Source organism: Sinocyclocheilus rhinocerous, unplaced genomic scaffold (genome assembly GCF_001515625.1).
Source record: "Sinocyclocheilus rhinocerous isolate Xijiao unplaced genomic scaffold, SAMN03320098_v1.1 scaffold1252, whole genome shotgun sequence".
NCBI classification, from domain to species: domain Eukaryota; kingdom Metazoa; phylum Chordata; class Actinopteri; order Cypriniformes; family Cyprinidae; genus Sinocyclocheilus; species Sinocyclocheilus rhinocerous.
In genome coordinates this window covers 885,286-896,756 of record NW_015640452.1, presented here as the reverse complement: position 1 = coordinate 896,756, position 11,471 = coordinate 885,286, and the positions used below count along the sequence as shown (strand labels likewise).

Sequence of the window (11,471 nt, the reverse complement as noted above, 5' to 3'; positions counted from 1 at the left end):
ATAAAAGAGTAGCCAAATAATAGAATTTAACAATTAATGAGTTTCCATCTCATGGGCTCAATGTCTGATGTAGCTGTAGATGTTGCAGCCTTCATATGGGTTCACTTAAGAACCTTTCATCAAATTTGCATTTTTTTACATAACCAACCTTTTTTAGAAATTCACCCCATCCTCAAACTCATCTCATATGTGCTCTAACGAGTAAAATACAAGTAAAAATAGTACAGTACAATGGAACACAAACATGCATATAAAGCACACGGCGCCCCCTTCCTCCTGCTCTCATGCAGGCTGCTCCACATCTGGTAGTGGTTTGCAGCAGTGAGGTATCCCGGACAGAGAAACCTGATCCCCCCCCAGACTGAGGCCTAATCCCAGCCCAGGAGTCTGTGTGACTGACAGAGGCTGTGTTTTCTCAAGCCGACCTCTGGAGCTGCTCTGTTTCCTTTATCCTGTCACTGGTCAGAAACTCAACCCCCACCGACCCGCCTTAACCCAACGAACCCCCTCCTCCATCTCCATTGGCTCGCCATGCAAGCGCTCTCTTCATTCGCCCGTTTCCTGCTATCCAGGCCCCTTCTGAAACAGACACTTTCTAAATAAAGACTCTCAGGACAATACCTCAGCACTCATCCCTGATCAAAAGCTAATGTAAAGAAATATGTTTTTGACTGTTTCTTAAATTCATTCAGAGATGATAATTGTCTCAAATACACAGGTAAACTATTCCATAGCCTTGGGGCAGCTATACCGCAAAAGCACGGTCACCTCTGGCCTTTAATTTTGATCGAGGAACATGTAGGAGATTAGGTGCATTAGATCGTAATGATCTCTTTGACTCCCAAACATGAAGATCAGTAGTGTATGGAGGGATTTAAACTAAGGATTTAAAAACAGATTAAACAGATTAAGATTAAAATCTTAAAATTTATTCTATAAGGTACTGGTAACCGATGCAATGATTTCAAAACAGGGGTAATATGGTCATATTTCCGAGTACCTGTCAGTAGTCTTGCGGCTGCATTCTGGACCATTTGTAAACTGTCCAAAAGTTTTGTTTGAGTATTATAGTAAAGTGAATTACAATAATCTAATCAGGAAAAAAAATCTTCTCCAAGTCTATATGCACTAAGAAAGGCTTAATCTTAGCAATCATTCTTAATGGATAAAAAATAGCTTTAACAATTTCACTTATTCGAAAGTTACATTTTAAAGCAGTTACAGATCACACCCAGATTTTTTACTTGATGTTTCCTAAAAGGGCTCAATGTACCCAGGTTAAATCCAGCCATATCACTGATTTCAGAGGGACCAATTATAATCACCTCTGTTTTCGATTCATTAAGTTTCAAAAAGTTTGCAGCCATCCATGACTTCACCTCATCTACACAGGCCAACAAATGCTCCAAGGCACTGGAAAAGTTTGATTTAAAAGACAATACAATTGAGTGTCATCAGCATAAGAATGAAACTACACACCATATTTATCCAAAATCAATTCTAACGGTAGCATATAAAGAGAAAAGAAAAGGGGTGCTAAGATCGAACCTTGCGGGATACCACATGATATGGGTGCCGAGGCCGATACATACTCTCCCATGCCACCCAAAAAACTCCTATTTTGAAAGTATGACTTTATCCATCTTAGGGCATTTCCACAAATACCCGCAGACGTTTCAAGACGAGATATATGAATAGGATGGTCAGCTGTGTCAAACGCTACTGTCAGATCCAGGAGTAGACGTACAGTAAAATTACCATGGTCGGTCGCAAGAAAAATATCATTAAAACCTCTCAGCAAGGCTGATTCTGTACTGTGATGTTTTTTAAAAACCCAATTGAAACACTTCACAGATCTCATTTGCATCAATAAATGACTGAAGTTGAATGAGAATTTAAATTTTAGCCAAGAATGGAAGTTTCGAGCTTGGTCTAAAATTAGCTAACACACACTTATCCAAGTTTGATTTCTTCAAAAGGGGTTGAACCACAGCATGTTTACAAGAATCAGGCACAACCCCTGAAAACAAACTCTTATTAATTATGGACACTATAAATGGGCCGACTGAATTGAAAACTTGCTTTAACAAATGGGTCGGAACAATATCTTGAGGGGAAGTTGTAGTCTTTAGTTTAAGTATAATATCCACAAGGACTGAAAGAGAGATCGGCTCAAAATCAGAGAAAGTAACATCAGATGTAGATTGCTGAACAACAGCATACGAACAATGACTAATGTTATTATGTACATCTGAAATTCGATTTATGAAAAAGTTTAAAAAGGAATCACATAAATCAGTAGACAGGTCTCCCGCCACCTCTAATCCAGAAGTTAATTACTTATGTTAGACAATTTTATTTTCACTGCAAAAATATATATCTATTTGTTGCGAGTAAGAAAATCGAAACAACCTATAATATGTTTACTTGATCACCAAAACTACATAAATTTGGTTTAAAACAATTACAAATATTTTGCCAAATGGAATGAATGACAATTATTCCTCTTTAAAAACTTGCTGTGAAAAGTCTGGCAAATGTATTTTGTTTTATGGATATTTAGATGTTTTTATTCTAAAAGGATACTGAATGATTTTTAGCAATGCATTGTAAGGGCACAAATGGCATTTACAGCCCATATTTTCCTAGTGTCTTGTAGGTTATCATTAAACATGGTAGTATCACATGGATGGAAATATGCATATGGAAATGATATGCAGATGAGGTTATAGTAAAACAGAATATAGTTATTTTGGAGAGAAAACGGGGTGGGGATGCATATATGCACAATCTTCCACTGACTTGTATTTCTAAAGGGAATTTTGCTTTCTGGCAGTTTCTGGCATATGTATGGTTTTACAAATCTGCCTTTTGTGCATACATACACATTTAGGATGAAATCTATGCAAAGTTTTATACATGAAGCCCCAGATCTTTTGTGCAAAAAAAAAAAAAAGACAAAAGTGAGAGATCAAAATGATCTTAACATTAATTAAACTGTTATTTAACAATGAAGAGGTGTGGCCAGTCTAACTACTAATAATAATAGTGAGGTAACTAACAAGATGAGATGTTTTATATTATATTTTATATATGAAATATAAGCACGAGTCCAGTTAAAAACAATCTAGTGACCTACATTCCATTTTCATCGCCTGTTTAGACAGAAGTTCAGCTGGGGCTCTGACAGAAACAGAGAAAGAAGTGAGACAGAGACAAAAATCAAGAAAAAGACAGAAGGAAAAAGCAAGCAGAATAGCAGTCCTGTTGCTTTTCGGCAGGATTTGTGACATGCAGGATGAATAATTGCAGTGGATGGGTGTGTAAGATCAGAGGGCGTGGAAGGTGAGCGGGGTGTGAAGAGACAGAGCAGAGGTCTCACTCACAGCACACAGCAAGAATGTGGAACAAAATGCAGCCCTTCTCTCCTGAGGATGGGGTCGCCGCTGCGTTCACACAGCCTTACAGGCGAATGTGTGAGGCTCTTTCCATCCCCCTCGGTTACACTCGCTCCCTCTTGCTGTCTATCTCCTCTACACACCCGTTTCTTTGCCTCATTGACATCAAAGCAGAGCTGGAACCCATTAAAGCAGACAGACTTGCTGAAAAATAAACCATCACTGGCTGGTGCAGGGGTGCAAAATAACTGGCCACTCTGTGTCCAGACTACAGGCCGGTTGCGCAGGCTGTGATCCAGCGAGAGGCACAAAGAAAAACACTGCAAATCCTACAGCAGGACACTAAACATGCTTGCTCACTCATGGTTTAATGCAGAAGACAGAAATCTGGCATGCAAAAGTGTGCGTGCGAATATCTGTGTCAGTAAAATACATTGTACAAATGGCAAACTGAGAAGCTGCGGTTGCTATTCTACAACCTAAATCAAACCGCACTGTAACTTCAGAACTATTTTCTCAGACAAAAAGATATACCAGATTTGACTGAGAAATGACTAGACACATAAACATACTATTATAAATAAATTTAGCATGGCAAGCTGAACTGCTGTCATGTGCTGTTGAGGTTTTTGTTGATCATGCTTGGGACAGGCCTAAGTTTCTTGTGCCCCCTGGTGGAATGCAGCACTTTTTCATGAGGTTCGTCCACCTGATTAGAGGCGACGCAAGCATACTAAACTTCAGCCTTATGACAGCCCAGTGCGTTCATGTCATGTCAGCAGGGCCGTTTCTAGGCATAGGCGAGCTAGGCGGTCGCCTAGGGCGCCACCAGCTGAAGGGGCGCCAATGAGCGCACGTTGTGCAAAATGTTTATCTTAACAGTCAATTTACAAATAATGCATTCAGATTTGTGGAACTCAATGCACTGAATCTCCACAAATTAGTGTTGTTACTATGACAACCAATTTGAATGTGACAAGCAACTGGGGGGGGGGGCAATAGGGATTTCGCCTAGGGCGTCAAATTGGCTAGAAACGGCCCTGCATGTCAGAATGATTGTATTTACAAGCTGAGTGCCACCATGAAGTTGTAATTACCAGTGGGAGATTTACCAGCCCTGACTTTAAAAATTGTGTGTCAAAATAAAGATTTATGGCAGAAGCAAACTGGTACTGATCATAATAAGCTGATTGTGAATGTTGATGGTACAATTCAGTTAGTCATTTTGTGTACACTTAATGAAGACTTTGATTTAGCTGTTTTATTTGTGACCAAACTAACACAAGACAAAATACAGATACAAAGGTGAGTTAAACACCTAATGTGCACTGTTTACTTGTTATTTTGTTGCACTAGTTCTAAAATATGTAGTGTCTGTCAAGAAGTCAAATTATCCAACAATTTTTCATCTAATTCTAAAGAAGTCTCTTATGCTCACCATGGCTGCATTTATTTGATCAAACTGTAATATTGACAGATGTATTACTTCTATTTAAAATGAACTACTTTCTATTTTAATATATTTTGAATATATGAATTTTCAGCAGCCATTAATCCAGTTTTAGTGTCACATGATCCTTCAGAAATCATTCTAATATGCTAATTTGCTACTCAAGAATATGATCAAAGCTGAAAAAACATTTGTGCTGCTTAAAAGTTAAGCTTAAAAGTTTTTTTTTTTCAGAACTTTTGATGAGTGGAAAATAAACATTCAAACAGAGTTTTTGAAAGAGAAATCTTTTGTAATATTGTAAATCTTTACGGTTACTTTTCATTAATTTAATGCACCCTTGCAGAATAAGAGTATTAACTCATTTTTCCAAAAAAAGCTGAACCCAAACATTAGGATATATTTGAATGCATTTATTAACTCCTTTAATAGTCATGCAGAAACATGTTATGTCTGTTTGCAGAGGAAGACACCACAAGTAATACTGAAGAAACTACTTTAAACACAGAACAGCTTGACTCTAGTCATGAGGTATGACCTCAACCTTTCCATCCACTATAGCTGCTGAGAGTGAGAGACACACTTATAATGTAGCATGAAATATTTCACAGTGAGAGAGAGAAGGAATTAACTATGAACTTAAGTTCAGTGCACCCACCTCAACATATCAAGGTCAGATAAAATCCCCTTTAATCAAAGCCAGTTCTGTTCCCAAATTAATGATATTTCCATTATGCCGACAAAGCCAGCATGACTTTGCTCTCAATTAATATTCTTTTTATACTTCTGTGTGGAGCACAGCATGTGTTGATCAGTAGTTGTTATTAATCAAGCAACATGCAAGGTGCAATCTGTTGTTACATTGATTCATTGATTGATCAAGGACACCGCTAAGTGCTTTTTTGGCACCAGAGAAGTTTTCCGTCCATGTGATCCTTAACATTGTGCAGAGCAATGGCAAAAACACAAGAACTTTACACCATAAAACTAATCAGACATTTTCTTTAGGGTTTTGATCCTAACTTCAGCTTCTTTTGCCAGAAAGCCTTGATGATCTATGAGCTTGAACATTTTGAGGAATTCTACAGGATAATTGGTTTTGTAAAAATCACTAAATATTTGTGTGGTGCTATTTTCTGTAGGAGTTTAAGGTCAGTAAAACTGCAGAGAAAATGAACACGACGATGAAGCGGCATCCATTAGGTTCCCACAATAAAACAGTTCGGAAGAGGCAGGTGAGCTTTCTGAACATGATTACATCAGATTGATGATGACCTCTGGGAAATTTCAGGATAATTTTTGGTGAAAAATCACATGCTGCTTTCGGTAGGTGTTTAAGGTCAGCTCTCATGAAGAAACTAATGCAGAGGAGGAGGAGGAAGAGGAGGAGGAGGAGGTGGATGAGGAAGAGGAGGTGGATGAGGAAGAGGAGGATGAGGACGAGGAAAATGGCTCTGACAATAAACCTGTTAATAATGCACAGGTGAGTTTAATTTCATGTCATCATGTCCTTCCAAACCTGTATGACTTTCTCTCTTTTAAAATTTCCTCTGCGTTACACATTCCACTACAATAAGTTCAGTATCCTGAATCAATAAGTCACAGCAATAGCAAACACAGGATCTATCTATCTATCATATTAGTGAATCTTTTCTGTAGGTGTTTAGGGTGGAAGCTCATGCACAACAGAATAATGCAGAGGACGATTTCGGCTCTGACTGTCAGATAATTCAGAAAGAAAGGGTGAGTCTTCCTCATTTAGCACACTATTATGAGATTTGTTATAACAAAGTAACAGTTCACTTATGGTTCCAGCATAACTGATTTTGTGGAGAGACACTGTTTTTTTGTAGGTGATTAAGGTCAGATCACATGCAGAGCAGACTAAAGCCAAGAGGAAGGAAAATCGTTTAGGTGCCGACAATGAAATAATCCAGGACGAACAGGTGAGTCCTCCTCTTTTACTATTACGCTGTTATAAGATTGGTCACCTTCAACCGCTGCAACGAGGAAGTCTTAATAACCTCTGAGGCCTAAACCATCTTCAGACCAGCTGAACAAAAAGCTATAGATTCAGATGGAAATAACAGATTTACAATATATCAGGTGCTGTTTTCTGTAGGTATATAAGGTCAGATCACGTGCAAAGCAGACTAATGCCAAGAAGGATGATTGTTTAGGTGCTGACAGTGAACTCATCCAGGAGGAAAAGGTGAGTCTTTCTCTTTGAACTGTTTGCAGTTTAGTACGCTATTATGAGATCAGTCACCTTCAACCTCTGCAGTCAGAAAGTCTTAATCTGTGAAGCCTAAACCATGTTCAGACCAGCTGACCTAAGAGCTACTGATTCAGGTGGAAATCGCAATGAAATATGTGAGATGCTGTTTTCTCTAGGTGTTTAAGGTCAGATCGCGTGCAAAGCAGACTAATGCCAAGAGGAAGGATGATTGTTTAGGTGCTGACAGTGAAATAGTCCATGAGACGCAGGTGAATTTTCCTCTTTTACACTGTGTAGCACAATATTATAAAACTGATTATCTTCACATCGTAATAACCTATGAAACCTCTTGCTACCATGCAACACTTGAAAGAAGTCTCTTATGCTCACCAAGGCTGCATTTGTTTGATCAAAAATACAGTAAAAACAGTAATATTGTGAAATATTATTATAATTTAAAATAATTGTTTTCTATTTTGATGTGTTTTAAAATGTAAAAGTATTCTTTTTTTTTTTCTTTAAGAAACTTACACTCTAAACAATGCTGGGTTAAATATAACCCAGCGCTGGGTTAAAAAGGGACAAACCCAGCTATTGGGTTGTTTTGACCCAGCGGTTGGGTTATATTTAACCCAGCATTTTTTTAGAGTGTACTTACCCAAAACTTTTGAACAGTAGTGAATGAGTGATGCTGTTTTCTGTAGACATTTAAGGTGAGATCCCATGCAAAGCAGACTAAAGCCAAGAGGAAGGAGGATTGTTTCGGCTCTGAAAGTGAAATAATTCAGGATGAACAGGTAATTCCTTCACTGGTATAACATGTAGCATACCATTATGAGTTGTCCATTAACATCTGGCTTAATCTGACTGAGTCTTATCCCGTCTCTCTCAAGATCTATTTACCTGAGGAGAGATTAGAGGAAATGAGCAGCTCCACGACTCACCAGCTCAACAAAACCGGTAACCTGAGTTACAGCTCTGCACAGCAACATAAAGAGTAATGCTGCTGATCTGGTATCTAAGCTCTGCCCTAGATTTTTCCATTTAAGTCAAAGAAGATGTTGAATGTCTTTAATAACTGAACATTCAGAGTAGAACAATTTCTGCATTTCTTTGCTCCAAATCCCTTGAAAGTATTACCTAAACTATAAATAATTGTGATTCTGCCAGCAGGAGAGGAGGCCACTGGGGTGCAAAGAAACCGAAAAGTAAAGACAACAACTTTACAGCCGGAAACAAAGGTGACACGGAGGTCAAGGAAGTCCAAAGGTGCTGCGCCTGCTATCAGCCCTAAATCAACACATTTCACTCCCAGAGCACATTCACCGGATTCTTTGTCTCCTGAAGGACAGTCAGAAATCCAGACAGGATTACCAACGGAGGCAGAGTGAGTCTCAGTCACATGTAATTTTGTGCTCTTGTTTTTGTGTTTATAAAATCTGCACTGATGCACAGGACTGGTAAGTATGATTGACACGCTTGTGTATTTGAATTCGTAAAGCCAAATGACAGTAAGTTCCCTGAATGTTCCCAGCATGCACATATAACCCCTCTATCCAAATAAATGATGCATAAGGGATTGTGTTATGTTGAAAAAGTTTCTATTATTGTGCTAAATTGAGACCCGGTCAGAGAGAAACGGTAACAAAATACTGCTTTAGTTAACTAGCAGTTATAGTTTATAATTATTTTATCAGAGAGGGTTAAATATGACCCAGTGCTCTTTGTAATTTCTGGCCAGTAAATCCCCTGACGTCCTTTTAATTTCCCCAAACTCCTCCCTCTCAATTTTGGCCACTTCATCAGTTCTTACCTCTTCAATCATCAGCCTGCTTGTGTTCCCATTGCGTTTTGGTGTACACAAAGCAGGCTGCGACTTCAGGTCAGAGGTCAGACAGAGGTCAAACAGCCTGGCTCCAAGGTTTTTGGGACTCATTAATATCCTGTCTAATCACTGTTTGCATTCCTCTCTCGTCACTCCATCTGTCCCAATCTCCGGCACACTTTGATTGTAGCTCAGATTTCAGCCCGAACCCTTCTCAGGCCCTGTGAGTGGGGAGAAAGCCGAATGGAGATTAGGGTATCACTTCACATCTGAGCTCATATCAGTAAATCTCTTTCACTCCCTACCTCACTCCGTCTGGGCTATATCTTTAACTTGTGAACTTCCGACACTCTCCTCCAAATGATTCCCATTAATATATATGATATCCATTGTTGTTAGTTTTGACAGAAAAGGTCATTCGGAAAACACAGGTGGAAGAGAAGACACAGAACACACGCTGGTGGAGAAAGTGAAGAAAAATAAAAAGTCTAATAAGCAAACAGGCAAATCAAAAGGGACGAGTGTTCAAATTCATGAAGACATTGAGACCCAGAATACCAGTGTTCCTGATGATCCCACTTCTACTTCAAAGAAAGTGAGTTACATACTAGTCCATGCTCATATTGATTTTATATGCCTTATATTTGTTATAATATGCTCTCAATCTGCAGAAGAAAAAGAAAACAGGAAAACAGAAAAAAGAAGAGACTAAAGAAGAAAAGGAAGAGCCTATAAAAGCCCAGAATTTGACAGTTAAAGTTAAAAAGAAAAAGGGTCAACCAGCATTTGTTGTAGGTGAGTTTATGTTAAGATAAACTAGTGAGCTGTCTCCAGCAGCAGCATGAATATTTTACATTTATATTATAAAACATTAATATGATGCAACACTTAAAAGTGTCAAGACTATTTTTTTTTTAAATAATTTTAAACAGTTTTTTTTCTACTGTTCAAAAGTTTGGGGTGTGTTTGTTTCTTAGGATATATTTTTAAAGAATTTAATACTTTTATTCAGCAAGGATGCATTAAATTGATCAAAAGTGACAGTAAAGAAATGCAAAAATGTTATACAATAATTCAATTTCCATTTTTTACTTTCTATTCTATTTCAAAGAATCCTGAAAAAATGTTCACACAAAATTATTAAAATGTAAAAATCTTACCGACCCCATATTTTTGAACAATAGTGTTTATTTTTCTTTATTAGAGTATTGCACTGCACTTTTTCCTTATGATACGCCCTTAGAAGAGAGCTGCCTAAAAAACAGAACAGAAAAAAATCAAGAACATGTTAAAGAAAATCACATTTCAATGCCTCTGTTTTAGGAAAACCTCGGCCACAGGATGTTGAATGGATGGCAAATCCAGTGGATGAGCCTGAGAGACTGATGACCCATGAGAGAGAGGTGACGACTCACGACTCAGAGGATGAACTAGAAAACACTGAGAACACACCAGAACACACCTATACTGACTCTGACATGGATGCTGATACAGACCGAGAGAGTACAGACACACATGAAGCACATGAAGACTCTCCCAGATCAGTTTACAGCACTCACAGATCACAGCAGTCACTCATTACAGCAAGTTCAGAAGTCAGCATTCACAGACTCTCGCAGAGCTCCATCAGAACCCCCTCAATGAGGATGGGGTCCCACTGCAGCCCGTGCAGCCCAGCACCCCTGTCTCTCATCTACCTGCCTCCTCAGTCAGCACTACCTCCAGCCTCAGACCCTACTAAATCTGAGCCAGGCAATGATGTGAGTATTTCTCATTTAACAGCTAGCTGTTCATTTGAATCTACACCATTATTATACACACTGTTTGTATCAGTCAGACTGTCAGTGGATTAGTGGTGAGGATTTTACAGTGACTGTCTGCAGTTACATTGTTACGTCAGAAATGACTGTCTATAAATAGGTCAACAAACCATTAATTCAAAGATTTAAGCAAACTGATTCATTATGGAATGAAAAAAAGTGAGTACACGGACTCATTCAGGAACAAAACACTACTAATGTTTGTTGGACAGAGGTGCAGCTGATGATTTTTCTTTTACTTTGTTTGGAACTATTTTCATTTATGCAAATGTAGACATCTTGGTAATTATTTCCTTAGAAGTAATGAAATACTTTGTCTAGAATGCAAGTTACTCAATATAGAGTGGAACAGCTACATTTACATGCAACCAAATAATCAGTTTGTAATCGGACTGACGGCTCAATCGGACTGAAAAGCCTTCATGTAAACACCTTAATCGATCTGATTGAGCTAGATCGGAATTAAATTTCGATCGGATTGAAGGGGGTGGTTTATTCCTTTTCTAATACGATTGAGAGTGCATGTAAACACTCGATCGGATTGAACCCCGAAACTGAAAGGACTGCGCATGTGCAATGACGCAGAAAGAGCGTAATGACGTATGACGCGCGGAACGGAACGGCTCTTCCTTTTGAATAAAGTGTTGTTGTATAAATGCGTGTCCTGTCATTATAAAACTCTCCTTTCACTCGGCAACTGTGACGTGGAGCAGGACAACCTCCCACCAGTCCTTGTTGGATACTCATCCACAGGCACAAC

The 11,471-nt window shown here is 38.6% G+C and overlaps 1 protein-coding gene across 1 annotated transcript in view; it reads left to right on the top strand.

The window, feature by feature from the left end:
* LOC107752910 (titin homolog) overlaps positions 1-11,471 on the top strand; it is a 31,419-nt gene that overhangs the window by 15,517 nt on the left and 4,431 nt on the right. The window contains exons 15-27 of the mRNA XM_016568983.1: positions 5,312-5,379; positions 5,991-6,083; positions 6,188-6,256; positions 6,508-6,591; positions 6,702-6,794; positions 6,971-7,060; positions 7,243-7,335; positions 7,771-7,863; positions 7,960-8,026; positions 8,240-8,453; positions 9,300-9,486; positions 9,563-9,686; positions 10,215-10,651. Coding sequence (XP_016424469.1) covers positions 5,312-5,379; positions 5,991-6,083; positions 6,188-6,256; positions 6,508-6,591; positions 6,702-6,794; positions 6,971-7,060; positions 7,243-7,335; positions 7,771-7,863; positions 7,960-8,026; positions 8,240-8,453; positions 9,300-9,486; positions 9,563-9,686; positions 10,215-10,651 — 1,712 coding nt within the window. The remainder of the gene's footprint in view (positions 1-5,311; positions 5,380-5,990; positions 6,084-6,187; positions 6,257-6,507; positions 6,592-6,701; positions 6,795-6,970; positions 7,061-7,242; positions 7,336-7,770; positions 7,864-7,959; positions 8,027-8,239; positions 8,454-9,299; positions 9,487-9,562; positions 9,687-10,214; positions 10,652-11,471) is intronic.